The 22,201-nt window shown below is 46.2% G+C and overlaps 2 protein-coding genes and 2 long non-coding RNA genes across 8 annotated transcripts in view; 3 read left to right on the forward strand and 1 right to left on the reverse strand.

The window, feature by feature from the left end:
- The window catches only part of ZNF37A (zinc finger protein 37A), a 74,475-nt gene extending 70,424 nt beyond the window's left edge, over positions 1-4,051 (forward strand). For all 5 annotated transcript variants that reach the window (XM_040464954.1, XM_040464955.1, XM_040464956.1 and 2 more), the window contains one exon: positions 3,797-4,051. The gene's annotated coding sequence lies outside the window, so the exon portion shown is untranslated. The remainder of the gene's footprint in view (positions 1-3,796) is intronic.
- A 2,787-nt stretch (positions 4,052-6,838) lies between these two features.
- On the forward strand, positions 6,839-12,258 carry LOC121023219 (uncharacterized). Its single transcript, XR_005787297.1, has 3 exons — positions 6,839-6,943; positions 9,925-10,056; positions 11,644-12,258. It is a non-coding gene; the product is annotated as an uncharacterized LOC121023219 (long non-coding RNA).
- The window catches only part of CHRM3 (cholinergic receptor muscarinic 3), a 525,424-nt gene continuing 510,264 nt past the window's right edge, over positions 7,042-22,201 (reverse strand). Inside the window, exon 5 of the mRNA XM_040464953.1 lies at positions 7,042-9,053. Coding sequence (XP_040320887.1) covers positions 7,262-9,034 — 1,773 coding nt within the window. The 5' untranslated portion in view covers positions 9,035-9,053 and the 3' untranslated portion in view covers positions 7,042-7,261. The remainder of the gene's footprint in view (positions 9,054-22,201) is intronic.
- Positions 13,315-15,105, forward strand: LOC121023218 (uncharacterized). Its single transcript, XR_005787296.1, has 2 exons — positions 13,315-13,637; positions 14,357-15,105. It is a non-coding gene; the product is annotated as an uncharacterized LOC121023218 (long non-coding RNA).

Consider the following 22,201-nt stretch of genomic DNA (forward strand, 5'->3'; position numbering starts at 1 on the left):
TCCAAAAGAAATTAATAAACAATTCTTTAAAAAAGGGGGAAAGAGGGGCGCCTGGGTGGCTCAGTTGGTTAAGCGGACGACTTCGGCTCAGGTCAGGATCTCGCAGTCCGTGGGTTCAAGCCCCGCGTCGGGCTCTGTGCTGATAGCTCAGAGCCCGAAGCCTGTTTCAGATTGTCTCCCTCTCTCTGACCCTCCCCCGTTCATGCTCTCTCTCTGTCTCAAAAATAAATAAATGTTAAAAAAATAAATAAATAAATAAATAAAAATAAAAAAAAATAAAAATGGGGAAAGAGGGATGCCTGGGTGGCTCAGTCAGTTAAGTGTTCAACTTTGGCTCAGGTCATGATCCCACGGTTTGGGAGTTCGAGCCCCCCTTGGGCTCTGTGCTGACAGCTCAGAGCCTGCTTGGGATTCTGTGTTTCCCTCTCTCTCTGCCCTTCCCCCACCCATGCCCTGTCTCTCAAAAATAAATAAAAAGTCATTTAAAAAAAGGGGTTGGGGAAGATAAGCATTTCTTTTAAAAGGAGGAAAATAAAACTCCTTGTTCATGGGTTTATCTAGACAGAATTTTTCCTCAGACTCTTGGAATAAGGATTGTGTGTGTAGACACATTTTACACATGCTTAATACACACTCCTAAACACATTATCATATGTGTTTTTGGGTTATGGCAGCAACAGTATTAGCTGTTGAAGAAAATTCTAGCGTATATAAAAAAGAGAGAGTAGTCAGTGTGCATAACTGCCTCTTCCAGAAGGAACCTTCCGTGTCTCTGCTCTTAGAGCAAAAAGCCGCAGCTGTGCAGACTTTGGATTAAAAAGCAAGCAAACCACATTCTTTGTTTATTAATAGTTTTATTTCCTTATTTCACTGTTAAACTTAGGGGATAATATCACCACACAGTTGCAGGCATCATTTTATAGTACAGACAATTGACGTATTTTCGGGAGAAAGAATGAACGTGGCATACGGCATACCAAAAATGATCACTGAGGAGGTGAAGGCCACCACCAGGTCAGAAAAACAGGTAAAATTCAGTGCCTTTGGTAAAGATGTGGACACTATTACAGATGCAACTATGATACATGCCTTTTGCTTACAAAGCAAATACGTAGCCATCTCTTCTCGACAGTGGTTTCTCACTATACCTTCATAAACGAGAAGGATATGATGATCACTGGACGCATCGTAGATACTTCCCAGAAAGCTTCTTGCCAACAGAAATCAACTTGGAGGACCATTTTAATTTAATTATCCCTCCAACCTGCACCAACTTAGTTCCCGTGTTTAAAAAAAAAAAAGAAAGAAAGAAAGAAAGAAATGCATCGTTCGCAATGTCGCCTTTGCATAGTCTTCAGTACAAGCCCCGAAGAAGTTTCTCTGAGTGTTGTCTGTAGGAGGCTGAAAATGGCCATGTAGTGGGTGGGGGAGGGAATGTGAGAGAGGGCTTTTGTTTAACTGCTTGTGGAACAGAATGGATCCTCCCTTAACTTTCCACACCCAGCAAAGCTACACACGAAGGTGTCTTAAGCCAAATGACAGCTCTCACTTGCACAAACAGAAAACTGACCTTCATGGAGTCTCCAGCCTCCCTCAGTACTCCTCGTACTAGGATGACCAAGGAGAACCAGATGGAGTTGACCAGTCCGGTAAAAAGTCCCCGAGTTCTAGGGATAAAGGAGACAGTTGCTCCCCCCCCCCCATTCTGTACTCTTACTTATATCATTCACTTCAAGTCTATTTAAAATATTTCTCCTCATTGCTTAGCAACATCTTATTAGCTAACCATTATCACATTTTCCTTTAAGTGACTTTTCGCAGCTCCACTGAGCTAACCCCTGACTATGGTAGCAGCGTGGGGCAGGGATGTGCACATAATCCTGATAAATATTTGATATATTAATTCATAAGGAGTATATATTACACATTCAACAACATTTATTGAATATCTACTCTTTGACAAACACGGAACCAGTGACAGGAGACAGATGGATGGATAAGACCCACTTTGTATCATCAAGGAACTCCCAGAATTGATCAAAAGTTTGGGGCTTGGTGTGTGAATTGCAGAGTTGTGAAGGATCTTGGGACTTCCAGAAGGGACAATAATAAACTTATATATTCTGGGGATAATATTTTTTAGGTTAAGATAGGGTTCCTGGGCTCTGATTTGGGTGAGGAATGTGTTATGAATATTTCTCTTTCATGGAGGCTATGGCTTCATTTCCCATTTGCCTTTTATGTGGGACGTCTCCTGTGGCTCAGAGGGGAGCCACCTCGGGTCTCAGGTCCCAGCCCAGGCCAGGGTAGGAGGGTCAGAACTCAGTGCTGAGTCTCTGTGGTTCTGCTGTGACCACCACAGACCTAATGTTCTGAAGCCTTGGTTCTACTCAAGCATCTGGTGTCCACTTGTACGTGTCTCCAAGCCTACTGTCTGTCCTTGTGTGGGTGAGGCTGTGAATGTAACATATGTCCAAGTAAGGTTTGTAGCACCTGTCTGTTTCTGAGCCAGTCAATACAATGTTGTGCTTGCAGGTGCGAACTTCTGCCGAGTAGAGTCGCTTTATTAACTTGTCCCTGTCCATGTTCACTCCCTCAACAGCCTCCTTTCTCAGAGAGTAATCTAAAGCCAGAAAAATACAATGGAAGTCTCTAGTTCTAGAGAGCCCTGGGTTACCATCCCCAGAACCAGACTGTTACGTCTGGAATATTTACTCACATAGCGTGAATCCAGGCTGAGAGCTACAAAACACAGTCATGAAGACACAAGGAGAGAGAGCACGTGGCTTCAATCTGCAGGGGGAAGCCGTGCAATTTTTCTTGAACCTGAAGTGTGGGCTGGATTGTTCGCTGTTGAACCAAGCTCGCTGCACATTTCACTTGGGGAAAAGTGCGCCTTTAGAGGAGGACGTGGGAGGCGGGGTGAAGAAAGGATTACTGTTTTAGGTGCTGTACTCTGCAGAGTTTTGGTCCCTTTAAGAGGAGAACCGCCGTTGTGAACCCCCAAACACCTGCTCCCCAGCAGCTCCATTTGCAAGGCTGTTGGGCCGCAGGCGGGGGTCCCGGACTGGAGTGGTATTTCAAACAGTCCAGTTTCAGGTTCACCCACAAAGTGTGAGTTCCTTAGATTCCGCTGTTTTGAAATGTAAGGAAATAACTGACGGATATAAAGTTTTCAAGCGTTCATCAGATACACCATTTCACACTCCCCGCTGTTCTCGCTTACCTCCCACCAGGCCTCAGTTTTGATCTGTTTGCGATTAATTAATTAGCACGAGCTTATGGAGATGACGCAGACAGTCTGAGGGTAAGTGACACGCATGGCAGGGGACATGTAAGTCTGTGGTGACAAAACTGAGCCAGGAGCTCCCCCTGCCCCCCCATGCTGGTTTCGTGTTTCTTTGTGCTACCTTCCTTTGCCCCCTGGAGCTGCTGGTGACAGACTGTTCTCAGTGATATGTCCCCATCTGGGTGGGAATCATCTCTGCTCAGGTCACTCTGGGACACCCAGGGTAACCCCCGGGCGCTCCCCCCGTTTCGTGTAGTCCAGATCAGGCTCCTCCAACCTGCCTGAGCCCTGGCGTTCTTCTTCCGTCCTGAGCTGCACCTGAGGCAGCCCTCTGCCTGACTCTGCCCTCCCACTTCTCTCAGTTGATGCCCAGGGGCTCTCCTCCCTCTCCAGAGCAGTGAACTTGCCCATGTGCGACAAGGGTGCTTGACAAAGTGGATATGCTTCTGGATCTTTACCCACGGAATCTTCTAATGCTTCTGCTTTCCTCTTTGTTTTCTCTGTCAGAGTGGAGAACTATTACATGTGAAAGAGTGAACAGAAGTGGGACATATTTAGAGTCAAGGCTGGATTTCTGGCAAGGATGATGCAGGATTCGAAGGAGAACCAGCAGAGAGACTTCAGGTGGGTCATGGGCTGAAGATAAGAGAGCCAAGGGAAATAGGGGACTGGATAGGTCAGTTCTCTTATTCATCTGGTAAGGCCTGGAGAACAGAGAATAGAATAGGTGTGTGTGTATGTGTGTATATGTATGTGTGTATGTCTGTGTGTATATGTGTATATGCATGTACATGTATATGTGTGTGCATGTATGTGTGCATATGTATATATGTGTATGTATATGCGTGTGTGTGTGTGTGTGTGTGTGTGTCGGGGGGTGTTCTTCATGTGTGGTTTATTCTAGGCTTAATTATTTTGCTCTTTCAATTAAAGCGAATAATCGTGAAAGCTCTCTGCAAACCTCATTCCTGTGGAATAAAATGGTTTGAGGATAAAACACTTTGATCTTATGGAAATGCTGAACCCCTCCTCTCATGACGTACCTTTGGAGAGCTGCACGTGTAGCCCTGTCCTGTTAGAAACATTCTTACGGGGCACCTGGGTGGCTCAGTCGGTTGAGCGTCTGAGGTCATGATCTCACAGTTCGTAGCTTCAAGCCCTGTGTCAGGCTCTGTGCTGATAGTTCAGAGCCTGGAGCCTCCTTCAGATTCTGTGTCTCCCTCTCTCTGCCCCTCCCATGCTGATGCTCTCTCTCTCTCTCTCTCTCAAAAATAAATAAATATTAAAAAAAAATCCACTCCTACAGCTTTGACTACATATCCTGATTCCCCGTATTCGAGAGAGTAGAATTTTCCTTCTCTGGAAACAACCTAAGAGTTGGCCATACCTTTCTATAAACACAGTCCACAGATAGCACTGAAAAACAGCTTTCACCCATAAGAGATTTAAAAATTGTAAAGGGGAGCTAGAGTGTTGGATTTGATTCCTTTCTGCCATTATCAGTGTTAGAGAAAGGCAAGGAGAGAATCATGTTCAAGAAGAACCGTTAGTGACTTTCGCAGCTTGGCCAAAGCTCGGGGGTTTCTCCATTTCTCAAAATCTAATCGTCTCTAATTTTGTTTGAAAAACAGGCTAACAGCCCTTTGGGAAAAAGGCAGGATATCAAAAAGATTCAGAATGATTGAAGTCCTGGGACACTCGAATCTGCATTCACGCATTTATTATTAGTGCCAGGCCAATGGGAGAAGTAAAATATGGATGTGGTTGCTCACTAGACATTTCACAGGTGGATCACAGAACATTCTGTAGTCTGTTCTACATGTTAGAAAATGGTCTCTGGTTTTTCTTGTTCTTTGGTTGAATGTGGGTCAAAACAAAACAAAACAAAAACCATCATTCTTTCAATGGCACTGATCTGCTTTTTACCCCTTGTCATGTGACTTCAAATTTGCTCCGTTCAGGGTCCATCAGGTATCAAGTAAAGAGTGGTTTTCCACACTGACGTTAACGTTACAGTTGGCTTTTGATTGCCCAGGAGTTAGGTACTTGCTGACGCCAATGGGATGGCTGTCTTCTTCTTCCCGGCCTCATGAAAGCCCAGTTCCCTGCACGTGTCGCTCTAGAGGACCTTAAACAGTCTCTTGCAAGGGACACCACGGCTGAAGACTGAAGAGTACTATTTATCAACATTAAATAGACGGGTGGTGAACTATGCATAAATATTTCTTCATAGAAACGTAACACGAAATTAAATAGTTCCGCAACACGCACACCACTGAGTCCACGTCCGCTGATGTTGCTCGTAAACACCAGCTTACACTGAACACAAGCAGCTTCTGTTCTGGCTCCGGGTCCACGACACGGATGCCCTGTACAAGGTGAGGTTTCTCCTCAGTAACCCCTCCCACCCCCCCACCCCCCGCTCCCCACAAGGCCCCGGCAAAAGGAAGGAGAAGGAGCCCCGACAATTACAGCAGCGACAAAAACAACAGCAACGGTAGCAGCCCTCCCCTCCCCTCCCCTCCCCGCCAAATACAACATTTAAGCTTTTGGATCAACTCAAAGGAGATACAAAAATCGTTGTCGCGAAATGTAAGGAGATCAATTGGAAGCAATACTTCCCAGAGTGCTAACGCTTTCTTCAGAGGACACGTGAGTTCCTAAACCCCACCGACGGCTGGGTGAAGGTCACAGAACGAACCAGAAAGCACTGGCCACTGCTAAGTAACACAGGTGTGAGCCCTTTTTTGTTTGGAAGGTGCCAGGTAGTAAGAAATCCAATCCCACGCTCTCCTCCCCTCCTCGCACACCCCACCCCCCCACCCCCCACCCCCCCCCACAGTGTCCCTTTTTGCTTTGCCATCTATATTGCTGTGTGTGACATTCAAGCGTGACACTAGTACTGAGTTTCAAGCAGTTTGGATAGCAGACATTTCGTTTGGAAACATTCAGATTTGAATGAATTCAAACAATGTGCATGTGGTTCGTGTTTTGAGCTCAGAGGGGCCCCGGTTGGGTTGAGCTCTGTAGAGAACACCAGCAAAGGACGAGGCTTATGCTCACGAGTCTGGGCAAGCCGTGGCCGCGTAGGACCTGACTCTCAGGGGCTGGCCTCTCTGCTGAATATTCCCCAGGGTGGTTTGTGGACAAAAAGCCCTGGTTTCCAAAACATTACACTGGGTTTATTTCACTTTTATGTTGTGTTAGGATCCTAGAAAACTTCAGTTACCAAAGTACTGAAAACATATTGCAGGAATAATTTGCCAGCTCAGCGATTCCCACTCTATTATATACACTATGTGTGTGTGTGCAGAAGTCTCTCTCTCTCTCTCTCTCTCTCCCTCACACACACACACACACATATATATATACGTCTATATTTTTATTTTGTACGAGACTGGAACTGCACAAAAGAGTACTTGGCAAGAATCAAGTCCACAAATAGAGTTTAACAACACACCAGAGAAGACGGAAGCTCTATTGGGACAAGAAGGTTCAGCTTTGCATGACGTAATTTCAGAACCACGGGGTCACTAGCCTGACGTGTTCCACGTGGAATCCTTGGAAAGGATGTGGCCAAGTGTGTCGGCTAGTTACGCTCATCTGAGATGCCAGCGCTATTGGGAATTACAAGAACCAAGCAGATCAATTTGGGTATGTAATTGCTACGAAACATTTTTTTTTTCCTTTCTTTAAGAAAAAAACACTTGAAGTCTATTTAAGAATAAATCTCTTTATATTCGGTAATACGCTTTTTTTTTTTTTTTTTTTTTTTGCTGAATTGGTATTTGACTTTCTCTATTAAAATGGATTTACTCAATGGGTCAGTGAACAGGCAGCTCCTTCCATATCTGGGTGATAAAAACCATATTCATCATGCCCAGAAATCGCCCCCGCCCTCGCCTCATTCCCTGCTAAGGTCTGTGGGCCGACGTGCGTGCGTTTGGTCACCGCGATTGGTAAGACCCCACTCTACGAGGCCTGCTCGGGCACGCGCTTGTGGAAGATCACTGACTGTCTCTGCTGATACTGCTGCCTGCGCCTCTTGCGTTTGTCGCACTGGCACAAGAGCAGCATCTTGAAAGTGGTTCTGAATGTTTTGTTGCACAGGGCATAGCACACGGGGTTCACGGTGCTGTTGATATAGCACAGCCAGTAGCCCAGATTCCAATAGGTTTTGGGGATGCAGCTGTCACAAAAGGTGTTCACCAGAACCATAATATTGTAGGGGGTCCAGGTGATGATGAAGGCAAGCAAGATGGCGCTGAGGGTCTGGGCCGCCTTCTTCTCCTTGATGAGGGACATCCGCTTCCGCTTGGTGATCTGACTTCTGGTCTTCAGAGCAAACCTCTTGGCCAGAGTGGCTTCCTTGAAGGACAGGGGGAGGGTGGCCGTGGCCTTACCCACTGAGGAGTCGGCCTCAGAGGTCTTGGCTGTGTCCACGGCTGACTCCAACTGGACGGGAAGCTTGGAGAAGCTTTTCTGGAAACCACCTCCATCGTCCATGCTCTTCTGGGTCTGCAGTTTGCCGGCCTTCCTCTCCAAGTCCGGCGCCCCCAGCTCCTCGTCAGGCACCCGCAGGTTGTCCGATGAGGGTAATTTGGTGGAGTTGAGGATGGTGCTGTGGCCGGGAAGCTTGAGCACGATGGAGTAGATGGCCCTCGTCTCGGAGCCGATGTCCTCCTCGTCGGAGGAGGCCGAGTTTTCCAGGGAGGCAGCAGCGTCGTTGTTGTTCCAGCTGTCACTGCTGCTGTGGTCTGCGTCCATCTGCTCGGCACTGGGCTTCCAACTCTTGGTGGCGAACCAGAAGTGACAGCGTCCGTACTTCCTCCTGGCCGAGCGTTTCATACTTTGCTGTTGAAGCTCATAGCTGCTGCAGCTTCGAGAGCTGCCCGTGGGGTGGACAAAGTTTTCCGCCTCTGCTTCTGTCCCCGAGGCTTGCAGGCCGGCGAGCTCTTTGGTGCGTTTTTCAGTTTCCTTGTAGATCCTCCAGTATAAAATAGTCATGATGGTGACAGGCATGTAGAAGGCAGCGATGGCCGTGCCGAAGGTGATGGTGGGCTCGCTGAGGAACTGGATGAAGCACTCCCCTGGGGGCACAGTTCTCTTCCCAACAAAGTACTGCCAGAACAAGATGGCGGGGGCCCAAAGGATGAAGGAGATGACCCAAGCCAGACCTATCATCACGCCGGCTCTTTTTGTGGTTCGTTTGGCTCGGTATGTGAGTGGCCGCGTGATGGAAAAGTACCTGTCGAAGCTGATGACCAGAAGATTCATGACTGAGGCGTTGCTGGCCACGTAGTCGATGGAGAGCCAGAGGTCACAGGCCAAGTTCCCTAAAGCCCATCGGTTCATGATGATGTAGGTAGTAAACAGATTCATTGAAATGACCCCAATAATCAGATCAGCACAGGCCAGACTTAAGAGGAAGTAGTTATTGACGGTCTTTAGCTGCTTGTTGACCTTAAAGGCCACTATCACCAGGATGTTGCCGATGATGGTCACTAAGGCCAGCACGCCCGTCAAGAAGGCGATGAAGACCACTTGCCAGATGGTGTGACCTCCCAGAGGGTCATTGGTGGTGCCATTGGGAGAGGAGAAGTTCCCAGCTGCTCGAGAAATGTTGTAGCTGCCAAAGTGGGTGGCCGTTCCTGGGGGCAGCCCTGCATCCGAGGGGCCATGTACCCAGGGGGAGCTGATGTTTGGAAACAAAGGCGAGGTTGTACTGTTATTGTGCAAGGTCATTGTGATTCTCTGACATAGTCTGGGGAGATAAGAGAGAAAAGACCCGGTTAGGAAAATGTCTGCCTTCGTTTGATTGGTTCTTTGCATCGACTGAACACTTTAAAAGACATGGAGACCTCTTACAGGATGCTGACCCTCAGGCAGGCTAGAGACACCAAGCCCTTCCTCTTATTTTTAAAGGTGAGGAGTCTAGAGCAGGTAGGCATTGATTTGTTTGAGCACCGTTAGCTGGAGGCATGCACGGAACGTTGTTCTTTCTCTCCACACTGTCCTTACTTTTAAGAGTCTGCCACCTACACTCGCACGTAATGCTGTTATCCAACAAAATCTTCCTTCTCTTAGTTTAAAGAGAAGGGGGAGAATATTAGATGCTCCTGTGATACTTATCTAGCATAGCTTTATCATCATGCTACTCCAGACCCTGATGTCCCTCATCTGAATTTTCTCCACCTGGGCACTTACCTATCCCGGGCTGCGGACGTAAGCAGCGTTAAAGAGGTGCCGAGCACTGAAGCCTCACCAGCCTGAGCAACGTCAACCCGGAGCAAGGGACGAGATAAGTGTAAATGACCTCACACTGTATCCCCTCTTCAAGACACAGATAGGAAATAGCGTACTGGATCCGTGTAGTGGTTGGTAACAGTACGGAAGGCAGCTGCCATGTGCTTGATAATAGGCAGGATCTTTACCAGAATATTCGGAACTGCCCAAACTGGTTTTGGATATTTCCAGTATTCGTAGCTATTTTAAATTCAGCGATGAAAAAGTATTGTAGCACCACGCATGCACATTTGTGTACAAATAGTTGCAAAATTGCAATTAGTTCTTTTGGACACTTGTCACCAAGATCTAGAAATGACTAAGAATCATTACAATTGATGCGTCACCAGGAAGACCCCCGTGCTGTCACGGGAAACCTTGGGGGAGACCTACCCCATCCTCTCGGAGCCTCTGGGGTCGTGAGGCCTACAGATGCTCACGTCACCAGCCACTGTGGACCTGACTCAGTCCATCATTCCTCAGTGGGTGTCATTCTATGAATTCAGTGTTTGCTGATCACAGCAAAATACTACTGGGAACACTTCTGTTGTGTTTAGGCTCTTGATTTAAAAAGCGTTCAACCGGGGGCACCTGCGTGGCTCGGTCGGTTAAGCGTCTGACTCTTGGTTTCGGCTCAGGTCATGATTTCACGGTTTGTGGATTCGAGCCCTGCATCAGGCTCTGAGTGGAGAGAGCACAGAGCATGCTTGGGATTGTCTCTCTCTCCCTCTCTCAATCTCTCTCTCTCTCTCTCTCTCTCTGTCTCTCTCTCCCTGCCCCTCCCTCACTCTCTTGCATGCTCTCTCTCTCTCAAAAATAAATAAACTTAAGAAGAAGTGTTCAACTGTAAACTCTTACATATAAAGATGTGCACACGTCACACGGTAAGAGTCCTGACTCAGGCCTTTAGACACTGCAAGTCAGAGTCTTTCAATGGAGAGCAGTCAGAATGACATGTAGTCTCTTGGGGCAGCCTCAGCCTGTAGCAGGAAGACCTTGTAGTCCCAAAGGCGTAGGTTCAAATCTCGGTTCAACTACTTTCTGGTGGTGGGATCTTGGGTATTTCTTAACTTAAAAAATTTTTTTTTAATGTTTATTTATTTTTGAGAGAGAAAGAGAGAGCATGAGCAGGGGAGGAGCAGAGAGAGGGAGAACACAGAACTGGAAGCAGGCTCCACGCTCTGAGCTGTCAGCACAGAGCCCGACATGGGGCTTGAACTCATGAACCATGAGAACGTGACCTGAGCCGAAGTCGGACACTTAACCTACTGAGCCACCCAGGCGCCCCTGTTTCTTAACTTTTTTTGGTGCCAGTTTCCTCACTGAAAAATAGGAATGAGGGGCGCCTGGGTGGCGCAGTCGGTTAAGCGTCCGACTTCAGCCAGGTCACGATCTCGCGGTCCGTGAGTTCGAGCCCCGCGTCAGGCTCTGGGCTGATGGCTCGGAGCCTGGAGCCTGTTTCCGATTCTGTGTCTCCCTCTCTCTCTGCCCCTCCCCCATTCATGCTCTGTCTCTCTCTGTCCAAAAAAAAAAAAAATTTAAAAAAAAAAAAAAAAAAAAAAAAAAAGAAAAATAGGAATGAAACATTCTGTATAATGCAATAAACCATTGAGAAATTTAACACAGAATTCCATAGTAAGTGGTCAAAGAAATTTTGTTTCTCATCAAAATATTTTAATACGTGCAAAGAAAGTACTTAGTGCAGAGCGTGGCACACAGAACGTGCTACATAAGGGTAGTGTCTAGTGTTACTTTACTCTTCTTCTTACGAACAATGAGCTCACTTTGCTTTCAGGATGCTCAAAGCTCAATTTAGTGCAATAATAGTGATTAAAACAGAACATATATTGGATACTTCCTCTGTGGTACACGTGCAAATTGCCATGTTTTCATCTGGCTTCATCTTTAAAATAATCACATTTTACGAGAAACTGAGACACAGAGAGTTATTTGTCCGAGAATCAAGCTAATGAGTGACGGAGGAGGGGAGCAGAGATTCATTCATACCCAGACAATCTCGAGCCCACCACCTCTGTGTTTCACTGGGATGTTTCTCTGCTTCCCACCAGCCTGTCCCAATGCTGCATACACCTGGCCTGACTAGCTGAAACTCTTGATGAACCTCTTTCAAGTGGAATTAATGTGCATTTAAAGATCAATGAGATACCATTTGTCACCTACGAGGCAAAATATAAGTGATTTGATGCATGGAGTATTGACGACAGTGTGAAGGAAATAATTTCAGGTCTTGGCTGTAGGGTAGACTGGTCAACAATCCGAAAGGTAATTTAGCAGCATGTGTCCAAATAATGCACAAATTCCAAGATTCCGGAAGCTGACAGCGTGTACATGTAGCATGTATGTATTGTGTGTGTGTGTGTGTGTGTGTGTGTACTTACACATAAAATACATAAATGGTTGGGCATACAAAAGCATACACATACAATTTTACATGCACTTACATTCATACACATATACACATGTATTTACTTCAGGACTATTTGAAATTGCAAAAAAAAATTTTTAATAGTCTAAATGTTCTAGTGTATTGTTCTATTACAGAGAAGAAGAGTTTAAGAACTCCTGAATACCCAGCAATAACACTACTAGGAATTTATCCGAAAGATACAGGAGTGCTGATGCATAGGGGCACGTGTACCCCAATGTTTATAGCAGTGCTTTCAACAATAGCCAAATTATGGAACGGGCCTAAATGTCCATCAGTTGATGAATGGATAAGGAAGATGTGGTTTGGGGCACCTGGGTGGCTCAGTCGGTTAGGCACCTGACTTCGGCTCAGGTCATGATCTCACAGTTCGTGGGTTCAAGCCCTGTGTCGGGCTCTGTGCTGACAGCTCTGAGCCTGGAGCCTGCTTCGGATTCTGGGTCTCCCTCTCTCTGTCCCTCACCCACTCACACACACACTCTCTCTCTCTCAGGAATAAATAAACATTAAAAAAAAGATGTGGTTTTTATATACAATGGAATACTACTTGGCAATGAGAAAGAATGAAATCCTGCCATTTGCAGCAATATGGATGGAACCAGAAGGTATTATGCTGAGTGGAATAAGTCAGTCAGAGAAAGACAGATATCGTATTTTCACTCATATGTGGAACCTGAGAAACTTAACAGAAGACCATGGGGGAGGGGAAGGGGAAGAATAGTTACAGAGAGGGAAGGAGGCAAACCGTAAGAGACTCTTAAATACAGAGAACAAACTGATGGCTGATGGAGGCAGTGGGGGAGAGGGGTAAATGGGGGATGGGCCTTGAGGAGGGCGCTTGTTGGGAGGAGCCCTGGGTGTTGTATGTAAGTGATGAATCAAGGGAATCTACCCCCAAAACCAAGAGCACACTATACACATTGTATGTTAGTCACCTTGGCAATAAATTATATTAAAAAAAAGGAACATCTGGGGCGCCTGGGTGGCTCGGTTGGTTGAGCGTCCGACTTCGGCTCAGGTCATGATCTCGCAGTCCGTGGGTTCGAGCCCCGCGTCGGGCTCTCTGCTGACAGCTCGGAGCCTGGAGCCTGTTTCGGATTCTGTGTCCCCCTCTCTCTCTGCCCCTCCCCTGTTCATGCTCTGTCTCTCTCTGTCTCAAAAATAAATAAATGTTAAAAAAAAATTAAAAAAAAAAAGGAACATCTGAATAACGCATAGATGAAATCTACCGCAATGCACTAACTGCTAATCATAGGTGATGGAAGGGGTCCTCTTCCTTATTTATTTTCACCTCTTTGGGTTTTATTAGGTGCGGTCAACTCATCCTTATCTCCAGCTTTCTCTCACCGCGGGATGTCTGTATTCGGGAAGTGAGACTTGCTGTTTGGGTACTCTGTTGCATTTACGGTTCCTTCCCAGATCCATATGCAGAAGATCTGTTTCTTCTCCCTCCACCCGGTTCCCAGCTTCCCATAGGATTCCTAAAGGTGTCTGCCCGTCTTCCCCATCACACTCGCACCCATACGGATAGATGGGAACGGATCCGTCTCGAACGAGACACCTCAGCTCAACGTCCTGTCTCTGAGGTTAACAGCCACTTTCTCCCGGGGAGTCGAGGTGCCTGTCCAGTGTCCTCCACTGCATGTGTTCGGATGAGCGTTACTTTTTTCTTCTTCACATCATCACCCGTTGTCATGCATTCCTCTTCTTCCTCACGTACCCCTGCTAATTTTCTACACACTGAGTGGCTTTTATCTCCCCAGCGTCTTCCATTCCAAAGCCTCCTGGACATAGCAGCAAGGTCCACGCTTGGGTTGCACTACAGCGAACGTCATATTCCTCCCTTCTTCCTACTCGCCCTCCCTACCCCAGCCCCTGCTGTGTGCTCTGAATCCCACATATCCTCTGCAGCACCTCTCAGAATTCTTAAGAACGCTAAGTCTCTGTCATCATGTCCCACGGAATTGATCATGTTCTGTACAGTTATTTTCACAGCTTCTGCCACGCTGATTTTCTCATACATCATGATAACGGCCAATAATCCCAGTGCTTTGTATTTGTGCTGATGGCACATCTGTCTTCGTTCATCTTTGTTTCTTCTTACCAATGTCATGCAGAGGCTGTCTACTATGTGTCTCTCCTTCAGCCATTCTTTTAGAAATGGCCTGTCATCCACAGTATGTAATTTCTGGATGACCATCAATCATGTGGTCCTGACTCCTCTACCTCAACAATGGGCCTGAAGAACATGCAAACAGGAGCAGCAAGAGTAAATTTAGGGAACTGATATGCGTCCTGGAAAAGGAGGGTAATTCTGTGTTCCTGGGGATTTCTAGGTGCCAGTGACCTATTTATATCCACGCGGAAAACCTGAGAAGCAAGCGTAGAGCGGAGATACGGGGGAAGGAGAGAGATGGCAGGCAGTGCGGAGCACAGAGACAGCATGATCATGATGTCTTCTCAAACCTGGATGGAGCCACTCCTGAGGTCAACCCCTCCTCCTTGACCTTGCAGGATATATATGTGAGCCAACCATTATCTTTGTGGCTGGGGCTACAGGAGATAGGTCGCTGTCATCTGCAGCCACAAAGGTCCCAATTAACATAACTGTCACCCTCAACATCAACACTTCTCATTAAGCCACAACTAGCTTTAGGCCATTGTGATTGGTGCCATTGAATTCAATGACTCAGGACTCTCCCCTCCATGGGCTCACCCCCAGATGAGATATGGGATATGAATAAAATAGTTTTTAAAAAGCACAAAGTGTTTTAGGCAATGTCATATTGCTCCCCGCAGGTCATCACATTACGTTTGTAAAAATTCAAGAGCAAATTAATTTGCTCAGTTGACCCATGTGGATGACGAAACACGTGGGAATTTAAAAAATATGCCTGAGATCAATTCTTTTTGTTTGGCTCACTTCATCCTGTGAATCTGTGGCACACCACAAGTTGTATAATATTCCATTCTAATTATACTTTGTTGGAACACAGGATATAAAAGAAACCAGAATTGAGAGAAGACACCCATGCATAGGACTATGTCTCTATCCCGGGCTCATTAAATACTCGTTCTGGTGCTGCTGGAGTCTATGGGCTTCTTGATTAATCACTAGAATCCCTGTGAATCACAAACTATCAGGCGATCTTTGACTTAAGTTCTTTGGCATATCTACCAGTGGCCATTGTTCTCTTTATAATTCAATGCTAATTCAATATCTAATATCCCTTAAAAGTTTCAGATATATGCTTTTTCTTATTTTAAAAATATTCTAGTCTCTGTCCATCATACCATGGATATAGATTATGAACTGAGCAAAAATTTTACTGTTGCGAAAGAGCCATTCACAGAGAATAACCTGTAGTTACGTGCTCTCCCCCCTTGTGATACAACATCTAAAGGACAGTAATTAAAAAGCTAATGGTTAATAATCATGTATTCACTCCCGAAAACTACACTTGTTTCCTTCTAATATCTTCATATGTGAAAGCGAAAAAGAAGAATGTGAATCTGGTAGGTGAACAGGTCACTGAGGAGAAGAAAGCCTTTCAAATGGGAGATGGAAAGTAGTGAGCAAAGCAAATTACGAGCGAAAACCTGTTATGACTTCTGGCTCTGAGAGGGAGAAATGTCTAGGAAATCATGGTTGCTCATCTGAGGCCACCACATAATGAGATGCACTAACTGCACTTCTATCAATAAATATGATGCTGTTGTTATCAGTGATAACTTTTCCCTGGAAGGCAGCCAAAGGTAGTTGAAGAAGCATGGTCTTCAGAGCCTGTTTGATTTGGGTTTGAGTTCTGGGCTGGCTGAGAAGGAGTACAAACTTGGCAGAATGCCTGGCTTCTCTGAGACACATTTCTTCCTCTGTCAAGAGGGCTTCCCTATATGGAACCACAAAGGACCCCAGAGAACGAAAACCATCTTGAGAGAGAACGAAGCTAGAGGCAACACAATCCCTGATTTAAAAATACATCACAAAGTTGTAGTAATTAAAGGAGTATGATCCTGGCCTGAAGACAGACATACTGACCCAGGTAACCAGAAAGAGCTCAGAATGCCAAGGACACACAATGAGGAAAGGACAGTCTCTTCCACAAACGATGTTGGGAAAACTGGACGGCCACGTGCAAAAGAATGAAACTGGACCCCAGTCTTATGCCATGCACAAAAGTCAACACAAAACAGACGAAAGCCTTACTGCACATAAGACCTGCAACTACAAAACTCCTAGGAGAAAACAGAGGATGGGCTTCATGACACTGTCCTTGGCAGTAATTTCTGGGCATTTATCCAAAAGAACCGAAATTAGCATCTTGAAGCGCTTCAAGCCCTTACTCCAAGCCTTACTTCCTTACCACTGGCCCTTACTTCCTTGTTCATGTAGCACTACTAACAATCGCCAAGATACAGAAACAAACTAAACATCTATGGATGGATGAAGGGATGAAGAAAGTATGGGGGGTACGTAGAGCGGCATAGTTTTCAGCCTTAAAAAAGGAAATGATGCAATGTGTGACAGCAAGATGAGCCTTGAGGACATTATGCTGAGTGAACTAAGCCAGTCACAGAAGGACAAACACTGTGTTACTCATATGAGGCTTCGGAAATAGCAGAACTCGTAGAAGCCGACAGCAGATTAGCCATGGCGGGTGCAGGGGGAGAGAGGGAATGAGGAGTTACTATTCAATGGGGCACACGTTATGCAAGATGAATGAGTGCTGGCGACCTTCTGCACAACACGGTGTCTGCAGTTAACAACACTGAAGCCCGCACTTAACATTGTCCTAAGGGAGGGGGGGGGGCGCCTGGGTGGCTCAGTTGGTTAAGCGTCCTGCTCTTGACTTCATGATCTCACAGTTCATGGGTTCTAGCCCCACGTCGGGCTCTGTGCTGACAGTGTGGAGCCAGCTTGGGATTCCCTCTCTCTCTCTCTCTCTCTCTGTCTCTTCCCTTTCCCTCACTCATGTGCTCTGTTTCTCTCTCTCTCAAAATAAATATACTTAAAAAAATTTTTTTAAGGAGGTCGATCTCATGTTAAGGGTTCTTATCAGAATAAAAACAAACAAAAACTCTGGCCACCGCCTGCTCTCTGTGGGTTATGAAGAGGGTAAGAAACATGGTGTGACAGGCTAATTCTCGGAAGTATTAACTGATATGCTGCCTGCTTTCCACTAATGCCAACTTCTCGTGTCCTCAGTGCTGGGTTGTGACCGCAGGAACACAAGGAGAAAGAAATCAGACCATGCTCCAAGTGTGCTTTTAAAAGCAGACTTCAAATACTCTGGTAGAGGGGCACCAGGGTGGCTCAGTTGGCTAAGCATCGGACACTTGATTTCGGCTCAGGTCATGATCTCACACTTTGTGAGACGGATCCCGGAGTCGGGCTCTGTGCTGTCGGCTCGGAACCTGCTTGAGATTCTCTCTCTCACCCTCTGTCTACCCCTTCCCTGCTTGTGCTCTGTTTCTCCCTCAAAAATCAATAAACATTAGAAAAACTTTAAAAAAGAAATACTCTGGCTGAAACAGGGCTTTAGGGATAAGTTCTTTTTATCTACAAACATTTAAGTCTTTGGGCACCAGGGAATGGTGTACTGGCCTAATCAAATACAAAAGATCCCTCCTCACCCCGTTAAATCGAAGTAGGTGGACAAAACGGCTACAAAAAGTGATTCAGCAGGATCATGGAACAAATAGGTACCCCATGAGCCAGCAATTTAAGTTCTAAGTATCTGTCCTCTAGAAAATCTTGCATATATTCAAGGAGATGTGCATAGGATGTTTGCTGAAGCATTTGTTGGCATGACAACAATTAGGAAAAAAAGAACATCAGTTTGAGAGTGGATTAAGAAAATTTGGTAATACATAAAAGGGAATACAGCAAATAAAAGTTTATCTATCTATGATCTATCAATTTAAAAAATTTAAAAAATTTTTTTAATGTTTATTTATTTTTGAGACAGACAGAGAGAGACAGAGCATGAACAGGGGAGGATCAGAGAGAGAGGGAGACACAGAATCTGAAACAGGCTCCAGGCTCTGAGCGGTCAGCACAGAGCCTGATGCGGGGCTTGAACTCACGGACTGTGAGATCATGACCCGAGCCGAAGTCAGACACTTAACCGACTGAGCCACCCAGGCGCCCCTCAATTAAAAAAATTTTAAATGTTTATTTATTTATTTATTTTGAGAGAGAGATAGAGCAAGCTGGGGACGGGCAGAGAGAGAGAGAGAGAGGAGAGAGAGAGGAGAGAAAGAGAGGAGAGAAAGAATCCCAAGCAGGTTCCACACCATCAGAGCCCAATGTGGGGCTTGAACTCACAAACTGTGAGATCATGACCTGAGCTGAAACCAAGAGCTGGATGCTTAACCGACTAAGCCACGCAGGTACCCCTCATCTATCTATTTAAACATAAGATCTGAAGCTCTAACTCTAGAAGAAAACAGGATAAGTGAGCTTCATGACCTTGGTCATGGTGATGATTTCATGGCTGGATATATATGAATATAGTTCTAAAAGCTCTAAAAATATATTGTTGAGTAGGAAAAAAATGCGTGTGGGGTGATGAATAAACATGATATGATTCAGGTACCAATAAAACATGTACAAAAATAGTATGTACCTTATATAGATGCTTATATGTTTAAAATTGTCATAAAAAGACAGAAAGATGCAAATCCCATAGTAGCAGTGATGTCTCGGGGAGATGATGAGGGCGCGGGTGATGGACAAAGAGGACTTCAGCCTAATCTGTAACGTTCCTAATGGGAAAAGTATGCGTTTCCAAAGCCAGAGGGAGGCAGGGAAGAGAGTAAAGACGGGAAGATGCTGGAATTTTCTGCCCACCACCCTGGTGTTGGTTCTCCGTGAGGAGAGGGTCAGGAAAAACCAGGTCTGAGGATGCTGGTGATGCAGGGGTGACGGGGGGGGCCGCACACGCTCCCTGCCTGGCGCCCGGTGGGAGGTAGGGGGGCGTCTCTGCCTCTGGGTCACGAGGGCAGTAGCTGTGACAGCCTGCACGCACTTGGAGCGGCTGGTCCCTCGGCCTCACAACTCCAGAGCTCAGCTCAGGCCGGCTGACACCCGGGATCTCAGCTTTTAACACCCTGACCTGGGAACCCTGCCACCAGCTGAAGTGGCAAATGGGTGTTGTAAGCTGCTGTGTGGCGATTCCCCATGCCGAATGGGGCGTGAAAACGGAGATTGCCGTTGGTATATACAGATGAGATTCCTTGCTGGCACGGGGCAGCATTCGTGGGTGGAAAAGGTAATACCCACGTTATACGTGAATAGTTAACGTCCTATCTGACACGTGGCAAACCCCAGTTCTCCAGTCAGTCGTGCACCCTGTCTCCCCACGGCTGTGGGGGGCCCTTCTCCCATTTGTTCCTCCGTGGGAACATCCACAGGGGCCATGCATCTTCACAGCACACTGTCTTCTATCCCCAGCCAGGGGAGTGCATTTCCAGCGCCCCCAGTCCCTCCACAGCGAGCTGTACCCATTGGATCTAGTAAGGGAGTGTCCGTATGTGGCCAGGAAACAAGACCTCCTCCTCCTCCAGCTTTCACTCAGGTACAGGTACCTGAGACATTTTCCATAACCTTCTCCCTGGCCCCCTGTGCCAGATCCATCTTCTTAAAAGCATCCTCGTGCTCTCGGAGGTTCAGCGATGGAAGTCTTGTTGGTATGACATCAGAGAAACCGATCAGAAGGTCCTAAGGGCTTCCATAAGGACTATCTAAAAAGACTTATTAGACATGAAGTCACCTACTCTCTTTCCGTACATACCCCTGCCATTCAGAAGTAACATGTAACTTGCTAAGAACCAGGGGTCCTGGGTAAGATCCAAATGAAACGATGATAAACGTGGGGCTCCTGTTTCAGGCCTTTCCCTGAGGAGGGGATGTGATTTCGAGGCTCAGCACTCTTTCTCATCCTGACTCAACAGCCTACACACTGTGGAGCTTGTCCATCAAAAGCCTACATGCTCTAGGGCTTATTTTGAATCAAGGAAGTTCCTAATCTATGGTCACTGAACTGACGTCCACTGGTGAGGACACCTGAGGGAAGCCCCGCCTTTTCATGCTCGGGAAGGAACAGGTGGCCGGAACAGAGATCCCTGCAAGCTAAGTAATCCCAGGCAGAAGGTCTAGGAACGCAGGCTGCCCAAGGGCAAAGGGGTGGTGAGGCAGGAACAGAACAGGGATCCAGAGATTTCCGACCCGTCGGGTGGGAGCCGGGGCCCGTGGGGGTTGGTGGGACATTCAGGGCATTGCTATGGAAGTGTTCCAGCCTGCAGACCTCAGGCGAGGCATTCAAAAACGAGCACGATCCTGCCAGTGGGTGGGGACACGAAGTCCTCCTCCACGATTCTGGGAGGAACGCCCTATCCTTCCGCGTGGATTAGTGACATCTGTGCATATATAGGTTGGTTCCCGATTTCACCTCTGAGTGTATATTTTTCCAGACCATCTTCACCACATTGTATTTACGAGCACATACAGAATTGCTTCGCTGAGTTTTTCAAAACAGAAACCAGAAACCAATCAGTGGGCCAACCGGAGAATAAAAAAGAAAAGACACAGAATTGAACAGGGCATATCAGAACACATAATAACTGTAAGTACTGTTTCTGAAGACTTCTTTTTAGGACACACATATTCACATACACAGGTATGACATAAAATGTAATTTGTACTGTCGGTCCTGGTCAGCAATGTTTGAAAGTCACTGCAGTGGATAGTTTGGCCTCTTTTCTTAGTATTTAAAATGAAAAATTGGAACAAAATGTGAACTATTTGAGAGTGCCAAGAGTTGAAAGTAACATTATGAGAAATTTAATCCCCCTAAGTTATGGGAAAAGTTTTTGGGATTATAAATCTGTAAACTACCTAGATGACGTTTTAAAAACTCAAAAAATGTAAATATCCAATATGAAAACACGTGTAAAAGTGCTTAGAAACACCTAAAAGGCCAATGTAAATGTGAGGCATTTTTAAAATGAATTCCAAGAGACAAAGCCATTTCATTTCCTCTAAGCCATCGTGAAAAAAAAGGATCGGGGGCTGTCAGTTTTTAAACCTCCTGAAATGATTAAAAATGTGTAAATTAACTTTTTCTAGAACTTCAATTCCACTTCTGTTGTTGTTATAATTATTACTATTACTATTATTATTATTAAATCACGAAGGGCCAAGGGAAAAAAAACAACAATACCTTTCCAGTTCACAACCATGCTTTTTTCTAAGATCAACTATTCAGCCCTTCCTCCACATTCAGCATCAAGTACGCATCACTTCTCAGGGTTTGCTGTGGGTCTCTCCTCCCCTTCTTTGTTCAGAGGGTCTCTGTGTCCTCATTCACCAGTCTTCAATGAAAAGGACTTCCCCCAACGCTACGTTGTTCAGATGACAGGCAATTCCAGAGCCGGCCACTAGGTGGCGAAGCAGACCCGGAGAAGCGGCTCGGCGGGCGGGCGCGAGGCCGCAGCCCTTCTCCCCAGGCCGGGGAGCGGGAACCTCCGCGCGGCTCAGTCACGCGGTGCGTGGAGGGACAGCCAAAGGGTCAACAAACCCGCTGCAGTCAAACGTGTCTTTAAAGGGAATCAAACCTTTGCAGACTCGCACCGTCAGAACCAAACTTTGTGAACCCAGCTCTTGTTTCGAGCTGCCAGGAGGAAAGTCGTGCCCTAATATGGTGCAATTGCTCCCGTTGCGAACAGAACATTCCGGAATGCCAAAATGGGAATAAAACGCCACTTCAAAAAGAGAAAGCTTGTTTTTGAAAAGTCGACGGATCATGCCGCCTCCCTTGGTTGCTGCCTTTCATAGGTTTTATGCAATTTGACAACAAAAAGGAAGGCTGCTTGGCAAAGTATTGGCCTCACTACTGTCTATGCACAACAGCTGGCTGCTGAAATAACACGGTGGAGCCTCAAAAACAAACGTCTACATTGGACTAATTATCTGCATCAGCACTCTCGAGCCGCACACCTTTTGTTATTAGAATTTTTAGAGCAACAGCAAGAAGTAGAAAACAAAGCTCAGAGGGGCTCACTCCCTATCCCTTTACTTACTCGCTTCTGACAGAAAGAGAGAAAGAGGGGCCAGCCGGATTCTGTTCTACCGCAAACCTTCAGGATCTAGGATTTACTTCGTATTTTCTCGATATTCT

Source organism: Herpailurus yagouaroundi, unplaced genomic scaffold (genome assembly GCF_014898765.1).
Source record: "Herpailurus yagouaroundi ecotype Mexico unplaced genomic scaffold, PumYag 530, whole genome shotgun sequence".
Classification (NCBI taxonomy): domain Eukaryota; kingdom Metazoa; phylum Chordata; class Mammalia; order Carnivora; family Felidae; genus Herpailurus; species Herpailurus yagouaroundi.